This window comes from Myodes glareolus, chromosome 23 (assembly GCF_982192425.1).
Source record: "Myodes glareolus chromosome 23, mMyoGla1.1, whole genome shotgun sequence".
Taxonomy (NCBI): Eukaryota; Metazoa; Chordata; class Mammalia; order Rodentia; family Cricetidae; genus Myodes; species Myodes glareolus.
In genome coordinates, this window is record NC_142048.1 from 43,553,148 (window position 1) to 43,568,947 (window position 15,800).

General features: G+C 41.5%; 1 protein-coding gene across 8 annotated transcripts in view; it reads left to right on the forward strand.

Moving 5' to 3' along the window:
- Positions 1 to 15,800, forward strand: part of Unc5d (unc-5 netrin receptor D) — a 524,519-nt gene that overhangs the window by 329,892 nt on the left and 178,827 nt on the right. For all 8 annotated transcript variants that reach the window (XM_048456515.3, XM_048456517.3, XM_048456516.3 and 5 more), the window contains exon 4: positions 257 to 360. In XM_048456515.3, coding sequence (XP_048312472.3) covers positions 257 to 360 — 104 coding nt within the window. The remainder of the gene's footprint in view (positions 1 to 256; positions 361 to 15,800) is intronic.

The following is a 15,800-nucleotide window of genomic DNA, read 5'->3' on the forward strand; positions in this document are numbered from 1 at the left end:
GGCTGTTTTTTCTTGTCTCCTTGTAGTTTTTCTTCCTTCATATCCACATGAAGTGGCAAAACTGTTTTGTTAAGGTATGCTGCAGATGCGTTCATGAGTATTGGCAAAGCGAGACTCTCAAGTGTCAGAGAGTGACATATCTGTGTGTATCTAACTTTTGACATGAATCTCACTATTTTATTGTATTGGGGCCATGTGTGAATAACGCCAGTCCTAGCTCAAAGTGGCCTACACATTGTCTTGTGCTTCTTTGCAGATTTGCGGAAAAATTTTGAACAAGATCCACAAGGCAGGGAGGTGCCTATTGAAGGCATGATCGTGCTGCATTGCCGCCCGCCAGAGGGAGTCCCTGCAGCAGAGGTAAGAAGGACTCCACTATGAGGAGTCATGCCTGTCCTCAATGAGAGGACAGAAACCCATGTGGCCAAGAGGAATGAAAGAACCTAGGCCTGCCATTCTTGCTGTCTGGTCTCCCTTGCAAGACATAGTGAAGAAATCATGGTGGGGAAAACTGGGGATGAAACTTGTCTCTTGGCAACATTCTGATTGACATACAGTTGTTGCTAGGCTATGCTCTGGATTCCGAGGACCAACCTTGGTGGCATCTGCCCTGTTTTGTGTTAGGACTGCCTGTTTTGTACAGTGGCTATGGGACCCCTCTGTGCATTAACAGGCAGCACTGCCTTGAAATGTGCCTGGAGAAGGGAAGGGTTAGTGTCTGTTCATTCCTTGCTTGCTTACAGACCAAGCATCTTCTGAACATCTGGTATGCTACAGCCTCTCTGTGGCTATGGTATACAGTGCAGCCACTGTGAGCATCTAGAATCCAGAGTCACCATGGCTTTGGAGTTCAGACATGTTTCCTAGACCCCTCCCCCAGCATACTAAGAAACATATGTTTGACCAGGAGTGGCCTGGGGTCACACTGAAGGCTTTCTGAATCCTTGATCACTCTTAATACATGTTCTAATTGTTAACTGATTAGTAATTTAATTACTGGGAGCAAACCTAAGAGTGAGCAGGAAGGCTATTGTTCACAGGATTTTAGAAAATAAATGTATACCATTATCCTGTATTCAGCAGTAACTGTTCCAGCCATGGCTCTTCAGTGTGAATCTAGGAACCTGGAATTCCTTCGGTGAGAAGCAGAAAGACTTATAGAAGAAAAACAGAAACAAAGAAAAAGAAAATCAGAAACATCTGTCATCTGTCTTTGCTAAATAAAATACCTGTATTATTTGTACTGGGAAAGAACAAAGGAAGAGAGGGAATGAACACACATGCGCACACGCACACATACCCACACACACACTTACATATTTAGGCAGAAATCCTGCTGGGTGGATGCTACTCAGGCTCAGATGGTTTGCAGAAACGAAGTAAACGGACTTGAAAATTGAAGTGAGCACACCATGCATGATATGAAATAATTAGAAACCAAAGTGCTTATTTTTAAATTTTTACTTAATGTAGAACAAAAAGATATTAATCTTCTGCCACTTTCTTACATCCAGCAATGTTGTGTGTCCCATCTCCTAAGCAGGGCACTCCATTCATAAGAGACTGTGTCATGCTGCTTAGGGCTTCCTGTGTTCCCATGGGTCTGCCCACCATACATATCATCCTTCTCTGCAGCTCCCTTGACCACCTTTGGGAATCCCACCTTACAAATGATTTAGCACAGATGCATGCAGCCTCTGAAGACCCTGCAAATAGAATATAGGTCCAGGTGGGAAAGAGGCTGATGCCCACTGTTAGCAATCTATCTGCAAGAAGTTGTATATTTAGATGTCTAGGAGTCAATTTTTATGGCCGGGGGAAGCTTAGTTGTTTTCCTGATACAGCCTTGACCTTTGAGAGGCAGGAAAACCAATATCAGATCAATGACCTTACAAAGGCCTCACAGCCGTATATGGTCTCTCTTCCACATTTCTTAGGGGGTCTCTGAAGTACTCGTGGGAAATGCACATGTTTCTGCCTTACAAGGTCCTGCAAAATGGTCCTTCTGTTATCACATCCACTGTTTTGTATATACCTCTCGACAGCCGCCCCTTCTGCTTCTCGTTTTCCCAGATGTACCTGCCACGCTTCCCCCTCAGGTTCTTTGCATGTGTTGGGTTCAGCAGTGACCGTCGCAATGTCTCAATAATTCTCCCTTTAGGGCCTACACAAACATCACCTGCTTAATGTAGATTGCTGTGGACATTTTGGAAAATGTCACCCTCGCCCTCCACACGTACCCTTCTCAGTCCCTCTCCCTTCCTTTTGTCTCTTTATCTCTTGTCACTCATACTGTCACTCATACTGTATCAAACAGCCTTGATTGTTCTCTTTTGTTCTACTGGAACTGAACTTGTATAAGGAGATCTTGTGTGTGATTCACCCATCCCTGTCTCACCAGAAAATGAAATGTACTCACCTGGCTGTTACCAAAAGGAAGGAAGTGACAGATAATGGCAAAGATGTAAAGAAAATGGATTCCTTGCATACTGGTGGTAAAGATGTAAATTTAGTCCAGCTACTAGGAAAAACACTGAAGAGGTTACTCAACATTATAGATAGATATAGATATAGATATAGATGATAGATGATAGAGAGAGAGAGATGTAGATGTAGATATAGATATAGATGATATAGATATAGATATAGATAGATATATATGATAGAGATAGAGATAGATGATATAGATATAGATCTGAGACTGCTGTGGGACCCAGAATTTCGCTATGGGGCATATATATAAAAATAAAGTCAGGATACCTACAAAGCATCTACACCTCTTCATTTTCTGAACTCTAGTCATAGTCACAGATATATGGAGTCAGTCTGTGTCTGTCGGCAAACGAACAGAGAGAGGTAATACGGTTCGTGTAATGTGACATCAGTACTCTTCAGCCTTTAGAACGATGTCATTCTATTCCTGAAAAACATGCATGAGCCTCTCTGACATGTCACATGAAGTGAACAGGGGATAGGATGATTAGTTAATGTATGATTTTGTTTCCCTGTAGAGACCCAGAACATAAAGCTCACTGTAGAGTTGGTGGGAAGTCAAAGGATACAGGATTTCATTTGAGAGGAATAGGTTCAAAAGCTCTGTTGGGCAGCATGGCTACTGCAGTTAATAACAATGATTGTGCTCTTGAAAATTGATATAATAGACTTTAAGTGTTCTCATAAGAACATAATAAGCATGTTAGCTAATGGACATATTAGCTCAGTTTAGCCATGCCACTATAAATACACATTTCTTAACAACATGCACATGCGCATATGCACATGCAATGGTACATACATACATTTTATTTGTCAAGAAAAAAGTTACACCATAAAGACTCAAAATGGCTTCTCTCACCAAGATGCTCAATATTTATTGGATAGGAGTGAGCCTAGCTTCTTATCTCTGTCAATGGGAATTGGAGTGCCTGTCAGACGCATAAATAGATTGTTGTTTGTTTCTTTTTTTTGTTTGGTACTATGTACTAGCAGCCAATGACTAGAACATTCCCCATCTATATTTGGAAGGCATGGATCAAAACAGAAAAAAGAAATGGAACCAAACAGGGTAAATAATCTAATAAGGTGACATCCCCAGGCAAAGTCTCCGCATCCACCCTCACACATGGCTGAAGCACCTTCATAGACAAGGCAGGCTCCTACACTGTGCAGGCTTGGTGGAGGATTTCTGCGCAGGAGGCTGCCATCTAGATGCAAGCAGCTCCCCTGTCTGGTTGTATGCTTAAAAATATTAGACTTGACTCAATGTTGCAGTACATACCCCTCCATCTTCCTGACCTAAGCCCTGTCTGCAAGTGAAATAAGGTGTATCCTGTAGCCAGGGCTCAGTCCGTTCTCTCCCTTCATTTGCTTCAGTTGGTGCTTTTCAGCTGCAACCCCAATGAGCAAAGCCGGGCTACTCAAGGCCATTAAGAAGAGTGTTTGGAAGAGGTAAAAAGGAAGGGAGAATATGTAGTTTCTTTCATGGTACTTACCTTCCTGTCCATCTGAAAACCAGAGCCATTCACTTCCTTAATTAATTTCCCACAATTCCTGTCACAAATAACCACAACCCAGAAAGCTGAGAATGATAGTGTTTTGAGGTAGGAGTTGGAACTTCACGTTGGCAGGTCATTTTCTCCTGGAAATGCTAAAAGTAAATCTGTCGTAGGCTTGTCTTCTAACTTCTGTGGCTTTCAAACAATCCCTAGTCTTTTTAGCTTGTTGATACATCACTTCAGTCTCTGCCTCTACCTCTATGTGACCTCCTTTCTGTATCACTGGGGATCTGAATATTCTTGTCTTTATATAAACACCACCCAGTAGACTGTGTTCTGCTCCAAATCCACTAGAGCCTTATGTTAATTTTATGGGTCACAATCATTTGTAAAGACTCAACTTTCATATGAAAAGAGAAATGGAATCATTATTCAGCCCAGTATGCTTTCCTCTTTTTGTTTGAATAATATAGAGTTTGTAAAATATATTTTAGAGTTAAGGCAGCTGAAACTAGTTACGAGTCTGTTTTAAGAAGTAGTGTGGTCTGGTGGATGATTACAAACTGATTCTGGACTAAGAGGGGCCAGAGCTTTTGTTTCCTTGGTATGGTATTGCAGGTGGCTACGGGGAAGTTTCTGTTGTGGGTAAGTGGACTGATGCACAGTTCAGGCCATTATTTCTAGCATCACCTTGATGAAGCGAGGCGTCCCCCTTGACTTATGGAAATGACAGTTGAACTACAGGATTCTCAGCCCAGCACTCACAGCTCCTTTGATTTTCATTAGTTATACAGGTAGATGTTATTGTCTCATATGTCTGTATTTTTTGTGTGTAGAAGGGAGTCTGGAAGAAGAAAGATGGCAAAGGGAAAAAATGATGACTCTGTCTGTTTATCTGCATTGCTCTCGTCTCCCAGGGTGGACATCTCTGCCAGTGTCTGTTGAGTGGTCTTCAGATCAGAGAGTATACTTGTTGATCTCATAGTGAAAAGAGGGTCTTATAGTGAACGCTAGGGTACTGTGCTTGGAAACTGGTCAGTCATGTGATTAACATTGTGAAATATTGTTATAGTTATTGTCTTAGTATTCTATGGCAGTGAACAAACACCATGACCACAGCAACTCTCCTAAAAGATAAGCATTAATTGGGGCTTTTCTTAGTTTCAGAGGTTTAAGTCCATTGTCATCATGTGGGAGACCAGGCAGCATGCAGATGGATATCATACTAGAAAAGTAACTGAGAGTTCTACATCCACAGACAGCAGGAAGAGAGAGACTCTGGGCTTGGAATGGTCTATTTTGGAACCTCAAAGTCCACCCTCAGGGACACACTTCCTCCAACAAAGCCACACCTTGTAATCCTTTCAAATAATTTTACTTTTGGTGACGAAGTATTCATATCTATGAGGCTATGGGGGCCATTCTCATTCAAAGCACCACAGTTTTTGACCCACAGCAGGCCAGGTGCTATCTCACACCAACAGGTGGTTTCTGTCCTGAGGCTGCTGCAGGACATGTGATGTCTTCACTGAAGGAAAGTGTGTTTTCTGGGATACTGGCCCATCATGGGAATTTGTCCCTTAGTGGCCTAAGTAATCTCCCACTGAGTTTACTGCAAGCCACTCTGGGGCATGGCTAAGTCTCGCTTGCAGAAGACATATATTAATACAATGACCTTTCTTGAGAAAGTCTTTGCAGCCAACTCATCTACTTGATCAAAATATGTAGTTTGTTTTAGACTATAAAGCCTCCACTAATGGGGGCACGTTCCTATTCCAAACAATGTGTTTAAAGATTTTGAATTATTAGAACGGTACAGGATTTTCAAGACTGTCTTATAATAACTGCGCCAGACCTTTCAGATTAGTCAAGACTTGACACTAATGCCAAAATTCATACCTGAGCTGTCCTTCCTGGAATTGTTTTTGCTGTTCCAGTTTTCTGTGGGTTTCTTTTGTTGCTGTTGTTTGGTTCTTGGGGCCATATACTTAAGAGGGAGGTTTCCCTAAGCCTTTCTGAAGCCTGAGAGCCCTGAGTCAATGAGAGCAGAACTACCTACTGTGTTCTCGGACATTCTACCAATGACCCTGGATCTGCTGTGCATGCGCTGTGTCTCTGTAACAGTAACCTGGGAGTGAATCAAAGACCAGAGTACAGAGAGGTGGAAGGTCTGAAACTGAGGGTCAAGGAGCCAGGGACATCACACGGTAGGAACCTTTGTCGGTGGAAGGAGATAAGGTGATGCTATAATAGGCTGTAGGAAGGAATAGAATGCCCATGGTGAGCTTGAACAGGCATTGAAGGAGAAGAAGAACTTGTAGAGTGACTTCCATACTCATTGTTGTTTTCCTGTAGGGTCATGCCCTCAACAAAAGGAGTTATCAGAAAAGACTGCCATTTGCTCTAAGGGGCACAATGTGTAGTCTGGATCAGAGGGTTCTGGTCCTGGTGTTCGTAGATGTGCTGTGGAACTGGTAGGACAGATCAAAGACTCTCAGCATGGTACAGCAATGGGGAGCAGCATGGCCCTTGGACTCGAATGTTTACTTGACTCTCTCACACTGACCGATTGCTGTGACAGGTCACCAGCTACCCGCAAGCTCAGAATCATCACTGGGAAAAAACAAAACAAAACAATATTTCTTTGTAGGATTGCTAGGAGTCAAAAAAGAAAAAAAAATTGCAAACTATTTAGTGCAATTTCTAAAACTAAATTAGCAGCAAACATTGTGGTTTGTGGTTCTTTTTTATTTATATCTTATTATTGATTTGTGTTGTATGTGCATGTGTTTATATGTATATGCAAATATACATAAATGTGGAGAACAGGGATGTTGTTTCTCAGGTGCTCACTATTTTTTGAGACAGGGTCTCTCACTGGCCTGGCCCTGCCTGGGTAGTGTGATTGTCAGCAAGCTCCAAAGAGCTCCCCATTTCTACCTCCATACACTGGAAAGACAAGTGTTGTGCCACCACAACCAGCTTATGTTTACACACGTTCTGTGCATGAAGCTCAGCTTTGCACCCTTGTGTGGCAAACACTGTGTCTACAACCTTTCTCCTCAGTTCCCACTTCATTGCTTTTCCTTGAACCACAGAAAGGGAAGTAGAGTCCTGCTGTAGTCAGGGAACAAGATCCAAGTTGCAGTCTCCTGCAATAAACTGCTTTGAGCATTAATAAGGATTGTTGAGAAACCCCTCATTCTAAGTTGTCACAGACTTGGCATTTCCCAGTAGAAGGGCACCTTGAATAGTTTCCCTTCTTCCTTCTTTTGTTATGTAGCCCATAGAGAAATTAAATGTTTACTATCGAAGGCCACTTTGTTTACTACCCCTCCCCTGCAATGTATTAGGGGTAGTGATTTACTGTTAGTAAAACGCTATTCAACAATTGCTTACTGTAAACTTGAAAGCCATCACCAGGCTTATGTAGACCTGACTTGAATGAAATTATTACATTGACCATACGAAGTTCTTAGGAAATACCTGAAAAGTGAACTGATGATACCTTTTGCTATCCCAGATTTTAGGATTTCATCCTAATTGCTGCATGGATTAGAACATATATAACCATCACAATTACTTCTAACATTAACCTTGGGCCAGTTCTGACTAAAGATAGCAACTTTAGTGGTGGACACTTGTTGTTTTGTTCTTTTCAAAAACAATTCATTACCCCACACTGCACTTTTTTTATACTGCCCAATTAAATGAAAAATCTATCTTTCATAAAAGTAAGAAATTATGTCCAATGAAAATCCGACATTTTAATGGTTTTCTACAGATTAAAATTGTAGAGTTCTCAATAAACCCTGATTTACTGATGTTGGCTATAAAATGGTTATTGCTGTTAATAAATCCTATAAATCTTAACAGGTTATATTTGCCTTGGACAATAAAACTTGCCATAAAGGCTTAGTGTCTGGGGCTAATTCTGTTCGCATCAAGGTAAACAGCCTGCTCAAAATAATTCAATGTCTTTGAGAATTAAGGCTCTAAAGGTAAGGAGCAGACAGATTCTAGCCCTGAGGCATTGCCTGCCAGGAACTATTTTTGATTTTTAATCTCATCAAGGGGTCAAAATGATATTGGGATTAGAAAAGTCAAGGTCAAGAGGCTTGCTGAAGCCTTGACATCAATTCTATGTTGAGGAGGGGGATTTGTAATTTGGGCCCAGCACCAAGCGGGGTCTGCCATTGACTGGTGGCCATGAACAAAATGAACTGCTTCTCTTTGATAAAGTCCTATTGAGCTGGGCAGGAGAGAGACACCAGACTAAGCAGATGGGGTAGAAAGGAGTTAAAGACAGGAAATTGTTTTCGAACTGCCTTTCTAGAAATCAAGGATGGCTTATGTAGTCTTGTTAAGCACAATCTCCTCGGACTTTGGGAAGTGTTGCTGGTGTTTGGGATTTCATTTTAAGTTTCACTTATCTGAAATAAAACTCAAGAAAGTGGTCATCTAGTCATGTTTATGGTCAGCTTTCAATCTTGGGAGGATGAGATGGAGAGGTGACAAGTGGGGAGTGGAATTTCTCACTGGAGTATGTGGTCTACGTTCCCAGCTTTTCAAAGATCCAGACGAATGCACATCTCACAAGTCTCCTGGTGCTGTTATGTGCCATGTACTCAAACTCTGTGCTGTTGCTAACTGTCCTTACCCCATGATGCGTTCACTTGTTGCTTCTGTCTGCGTAGCAACCTAGCCTGGCTCTTTAACCGTCCTGAAGGTTCTGGGCAGAACCAACATTTTTAGATCATGTCCTTTTCAGAAGAATTGACGAGCATAACAAAGAACCTGAGCATTTCCCTATGTGTCTTGCCTTATTAGTTTAAGGATGCTATCAGAAGGACGAGTTTGAAAAAATCACAAGTATCTGGATCAAAGGCTAATTGCTGAATATCTCTTACTTTGTTAAAAAATTAGGGGGTAAGGTACTGAAAACTCATAATGTTCCTTTTCATATTTTTCATTATTCCTGATGCATACTTGTGAAGATCTGTGCATTATCTGTGGTTTCCCATCGTCTTAATAATTCTACACAGATTGGCACCCAGTCGATTATAAGTGAGGAGCCCCTGTGAGAATATTCTGGTTGAATGGGTCCTTTGTTACTAATGTGTTCGCCATCATAAAACCCAAAAGAGAAGCTATGATATTGGGCTTTTTTTAAGACAAGAGTTGCCAGACTTATGTTTAATCTCAATCAAACAGACTATGAAATGAGGATTTTATTTAAAGAGACAGAGAGAGAGAGAGAGAGAGAGAGAGAGAGAGAGAGAGAGAGAGAGAGAGAGAGAGAGAGAGAGAAATAAGACTCTTAATAATTGACTAGGGACGTGTGAACTGAGGTGCCCACATGCTGAAGCAGTAAGCCTCAGGTATAAATAATTAATCTAATTTGGTGCAACCAGAGCACGGAGAATGTCTAATAGTCCAGATAAACTTTGCTTTGAGGAGACTGACAATGAGGACCTTTTCAGAAAACCGCAATTGATTAGAATTTATAATATTGTAATAGAAGCCTAATGGCCATTAAAGGAAAAAAAAAACTGTTGAATTGGTTAAATACTAGTAATTAAGTGCCAAGAAATTACACCTCTGAAAACATTCCTGGAAAGAGAGAGAGAGAGAGAGAGAGAGAGAGAGAGAGAGAGAGACAGACAGACAGACAGACAGACAGACATGAGGTTAATATAAGTTGTTTTAAAAGTGAATGTCTGCAGCCCGGATACCCTCAGCATTAGACAAATACTCATGCAAACCTTGTTGCTGCACTGAATCTGAATCTGGGCTCTGAATCTCCCTACTCTTGCTAAAGAAAATGCCAGGCCCCTGTTTTGTTTTGTTTTGTTTTGTTTTTGTTTTGTTTTGTTTTGTTTTTTCTGGTTTATAGCTGTTTTCCCTGTCCTTTGTGTTTTAGATCCCTTGGGGAAGGGGCTTAAACATGGTCATTAAGATGACCGCAGTCATAGACAAAGAGTGAAGCCAAAGATTGCTGGTCTGCCTCCATTTCCTTGAGCTCTCCAGAAGCCACAGTGAGATCTACCTCGTCAGCCTTCTTTGTTCTCACATGTTGCTTTCTCTTGGGCTGCTGTCCCTGTGTGACATGTGTGTCTCGTTACTTCCTGTACCCTTGTCCTCCTGCTCATCTCTGACTTCCACAATCTTGGGTGGATTCTTATCTACGGCCTCCTAGTTCTTTTCCACCCATCGCAGGGAACAGCCTGTGGGTCGTTCATTAGTTACTGGGACAGAAACCAGACGTTAAAAGAGGGAAGGATTTGACTTGGTTTGGGCTCCTAGATCCAGAAGCTGTAGTCAGCTGTCAGCTAGCCTCATCACCATGATCTTGAGTGAGGCAGAGCAGTGTGGCAGCTGGAATATGGAATAGACCCTGGCTACTTGCTTATGGGTGCTGTAAACAGGGACTAGGAAAAAGATTTCGAAGGCCTGCTCTTGGTGACTCCTTTCCTCAGTCAGACTCCAACTTCCCGAGTTTTCACAGCTTCAAGAGGCTCTGCTCATTTCTCACTCTGACAATGCATTAATCCATCTATATAATGCAGTATGCTTCAATATAATCATTTTCCCAGAGTCCCACCTAAACATTCTGTCAGTCAAGGCTTCAGCACGTCAGCCTTTGGAGGATACTTTCAATCAGTATCATACCCCGATTGGTCTTTCATAGACATATGTAATTTAGCTGGTGTGAACCACTCAAGCATTTTCTTCCTCTCTCTATAGGATTTTATGACATATCGATTTGAATACTTTTTTCATTATATTCCTCACGATTGTATTTAATTTTTCATCCCAATGTGTCGTGGTTGCTCAAAATGTCATTTGGGGGTAGGAATTAAAAATCACTGTTTTCAGGAACGCCTCCCACCCACTCCATAGATAATGCAAACAGTAGGCATGTGGGCTAGACGAGGTCAAGCAGATGAATTACTGCCAGATTGTGCAGACAGCAATAAATGTTGAAATCTGAGCAGAACTTTACAGTTAGTGTTTTCCTGGTATCAGCTTCTTTGATCCTTAAAGCTCAGCACATATAGTGATAGCTCTGCTTTGTGGAATAATGAATTTAGATTGGGCAGCAGGAGATCCCTTTATTCAAAATACTTGAAACGAAAATGGTTTCTGATTTTAAAGATTTGGGTATATTTATGTATTATTGCTATTGTTATTATTATTGAAGTATATAATGAGATATCGTGGAGATGGGAACCAAGTTAAATATGAAAATCACCTATGTTTCCTATTTATCCTATAGCCTAAGATAATTTTGTACATTATCTTTAATGTTTTTATACGAATTTTTGCTTGCCATATCAGTATTTATAAAGTCCTCTACTAAAGTGTCTGGAGAGAGCCCAGTAGATCATTTTCACAGCGTGGGTGGCCCTGGTTTCAGTTCCCAGTCCACAAAGATGGTTTGCAGTTTGGATCATTTTGATTTTTAGAGTTGGAGATTATGCCGCTGACTGTATATTCTCACTGCAAACCTGCAATGCAGCTCGCCAGGCTAATCTTCCCAACAGTTCTCTGAGGGAGGCATGGCAGTTTTATAGATAAGGAAACTTACATGTTCACAAGGTATTAGGCAATTACTCAAGCGCATGGTTACTGAGTGAGCCAGTATTGGAGCCAGGATTGGACAGCCTGACTTCAGAGCCTCTAGCTACAACAGCCTCTTTGTTGGCCAGACATTCTGTTTTGTGCATCAGCTAGATAGCCCGTTTGCCAGTCCTTGCCTGGCTCAAAGTCTCATTAAAGGTACATAGCTAAGCACCGTGGTGGTTGCTTGAAGGCATGTGTTTCCAAGTCCTGTACACAATTTATTTTCCTATATACATAACTAAGAGAAACCTTAGTTTATAAATTAGACCTGGTAAGAAATTAACAAAACCTGCTAAAAATAAATTAGAACAATTTTAACAATATGCAGTTGTAAAAATTACATAAATATGGCCTTGTTCTCGTTCTCAAAAAAAGAAACCCCACTTATTTGACAATAGATCTTAGTGACATCATTATTCATTTATTTTCTTTTCCTAGTTAGTTGAGCGCTTCCTTCCTTTTCACTCGAGGAAGTGTGCCTTACGGGGTCTCTTTGGCACATCCAAATTGTAACATCAGTATCCCTGTGCTTTGAGTCTGTTGCTAATGGTTTACAAAACAGTAGCTCCACACTCCTGTGATGGTTGATCTGGTAACTGAGATAACTTCCGGGTGCTGAATGGGCAGGTGGCGTGTACAGCATGGATACCCTAGACGCAGGACTTCACTCTCTCCTAGGAACACAGCTGGAACACCAAGCTTTCATCACTCAGTTTGAAACTCAAGGAATATTTATTTTGGGAGTTGTCCATTGAATATTTTTGTGCCACATCAAAGCATGAGCAACGAAAACTATGTAAAGCAAAAACACTGGCCACGGGAGAACTATTAGAGACGAATATCTATGCATATGTAGACTAACTGCATTCCCTCTGTCTTATTGGGCTGGGGTGTAGCTCAGGGGTAGAACCCTTGCTTAGCATTGCCAGATTCTTCATTTGATCTCTAGTACCACAAAAGAAGTAAAATATTAAATACCTAAATTCTCTTGCTCATATTCATGATTCAAGGTGTAACCCTAAGTGCTCCATTAACAATTATTTCTGCAGTTTGATGGCACTGGATTGTGCCTGCCTTGGGTTGTTAAGGATGACAGGGAACGACTGCTTAGTGGCAAGGATGGGCATGAAGCCGGCTTTAGTAGCAAGGCAGACAACTCACAACCAACCAGCCAGTACTACGATATTTTTTAAAGCCATTCATAAAGAAAGCAAACGTCCTTTTTTTTGTCTTTTTCGAGATTTTCATAATGAAGGTATAGAACTATTTCTCCATCCTAGGTCTTCTTACACAGTTTAGCCGCAATAAAATGTCTTTATATCTTGAATTATGCAAAAGTAAGGACAGCCCAGGAGGCCTCCCCACACACAGCCACAGATCTGTAACTCAGCAGTAATGTTCCACGGGTGTGAATCAAGAGCTGCATCCTGGTCCTGCTGAGACAGCACGGGTTTTAATGTTTCTGGGCAGCACACCCCACACCACCCTGATTCTCTTTGCAAATGCAGGCTGCCTGTGTTTTTCAGCTCATTAAAATGGAAATACGCAATCTCATCCACATCAGCAGCTTCTCCTGGCAATCCTTTGCCATGGGGTCCTCGGGTCCTCACTATTCTCTACAGTCTGCTCTGGAAGACATGGGACCTGCAGCTACCCCCTTTTGCTTTTAGTTAATTGTGGGCGACAATAATGAGAACCAGCCCTGTGGACATTTTTTCACATAACTGCCAGTAAAATAGAGTGTGCCCATTTGTCCTTCATGGGTGGTTTAGACACCTGCAGAATAAGCACCTGCCTACAGGTGCCATTGAGATGCATCCAGCTGATCTTATTACAGGTAGGCTATAATTCTAGAACCTGCTGCTGAAGGAACCCTAGGTGGCCGCTCATTATACCACAAGTCCTCAAGTTTTCTCGGCCCCGTAAAATCTTACAGAGTCATGGTGATTGTCCCTGGGAGCCACCTAGATTCAGCACCACAGTAAGCACATCAAGTGATAAAGTGACTTCCTGCAAGTCCCTAGGCTTTGGTTTGCACAAATTGCAATGGCTTCCACCCCGCAGATGACAGGCAAACCATCCCAGCCTTGCAATTGCACAGCTCACTTCCCATATAACTCAGGCTCACTTGGCTCTCTCAGCTAACTTTCCAAGAAAAACATCCAACACTCAAAGCCGAACAGCTGATAATCCCCCGCTGTGGTGAATTTTGATTCAAATATAACCCAGTCTCTGTTGGCTCTGTTTTAACTGAGTTGGAACTGTTCTTTTCATTGTTGATTCAGTATTGGCTTGCAGCTCTGGCTTCCTGTTCCCCTGCCTGATTCTCTATGGATGTATTTATTAGTTATATGCAGTATCCCTGAGCCTCTATGGACCACTAACAGTGACCCTTGCTAGTCACAGTGACAGCTTAAACCTCCATTGCTGTCTAGAGGATGTTGAGCTGATGGTTGACTTGCTGGCTCAAATGGTTCACTTGGAGCTCACTCTTAGAGGCAAGAAGCTCACTCTTAGAGGCAAGAATGGTGGGTACCGCAGGGGAGCAAGAACTGCTTCCTTATCATTGTACCGTCATTGACAGGAGTTGGCACTGTGCTATGAGAATTATATACTGAGCTAGATGACTAGCCTAGCCCTGCCCTTCAATATTATTATCATCTCTGCGCTGTTGGAAATGCCTCAGTTGTAGTATCTGGGTCCATTTAGAAGGAACAGGGTGCTATTATACATTTCTGTAGAAAAACATTTGTCTCACATTCTCATGAACTTGGTCCAAGAATAGGAATCATGGAATGGTGTTGGAGGCATATATTGGGAATGAAAGAGAAGGAAATTAATACATCTAGTAGGGAGAAGAGGCTTTGGTATAGATATGGATGCTGACAAAGGCTAAACTTGCTTATGTAATATTTTCTTTGGTACTATGATCCACTAGAGTGATGCAGTCCTCACTAATGTTGGTTCTCATTGCTCATAGTAGTTTGAGGACGACATGCCAGGCTTTCTGCAAAGCCTTTAATGAGGAAAGTCCTATTTAGTTCTTTCCACCCACTTCCTGTTTTTTATTTTATAGATAGGGTAATTGAGACTGAGGATAAGGAACATTGGAAGGAGTCTCCCAGAATGTAAGATCCCTGGCTCCCTTTGACTTTGAGTGTTGTTTTTGGTGTAGTTCTGTACTGTCTTTGGTAATTTCCTGTAGACCAGAAAGTTGTCAAGTAAGAAAAGAGATTGTGCAGACATATAAATGCCACCCATGGTTTCTTGGCACCATACACCTCAGCATTCCTCACTAATGTGAGTCTGTTCTCCATTTGCAGTATTAGAGCTTGGATTAATGACTATCCATAGCCAGTTAGGTGGTTCATTCCTAAAACTGTAATTCTTATCACCACAGATTTCAATTTATTTAATAAATGAGTTCTTTGCCTCCAAGTATTTGGCAATGAATGAGATACTTTCTCTGTCCTTAATCAGATCAAGTATCGAATGAATGAGATAAATATGTAAATAAGGATCTAAGAGAGGGCTGGAGAGATGGCTTAGTGGATAAAGTGTGTTCTGCTTTTGCAGAGGATCTGAATTCAGTTCCTAGCATCCACTAGAGGCAGCACACAAATACCTGTAACTTCTGCTCCAGAAGCTCTGACTCCTTTCTTTGGCCTGTGAAGGCACATACATGCACATACCCATGTACAAACACAAATACATACACATAATTAAAAACAAATTCTTAAGAAATGAATCTGATAAGGACTGTTACCTATAAAGATAGTAACAGTAAGATGGAAGGGATATGTCAATTTCTACTGACCAAGACTTCTCAGAATAGCATTCTCATGCATGTTTTGGAGGACTGATTATAAGCCTTATGGGCAGTGGGATTATATTTAATGAGAGGTGAAATTATATAAGTGTGAAATGACATGATTGGTTAGGAAGTACTATTTAGCCATGGCCTAAAGAGCTACCACAGTGAAAAGTTAAGGGAGTAACAGGGGAAACATTAGAGAATCTTCTGTGCTAAAAGCCTAGATCTCCCTCCAAGGGCTAACGAGATATTGAAGGATGTGCATCAGAGAAGTGACTGCCTCGTGAACTTTTTGTCCCTTAGTTTGCTTCAAGGACAATGTTGTTTCTCACTTCCAGAACCTAAACAGAGTTAGACTAAGTAGC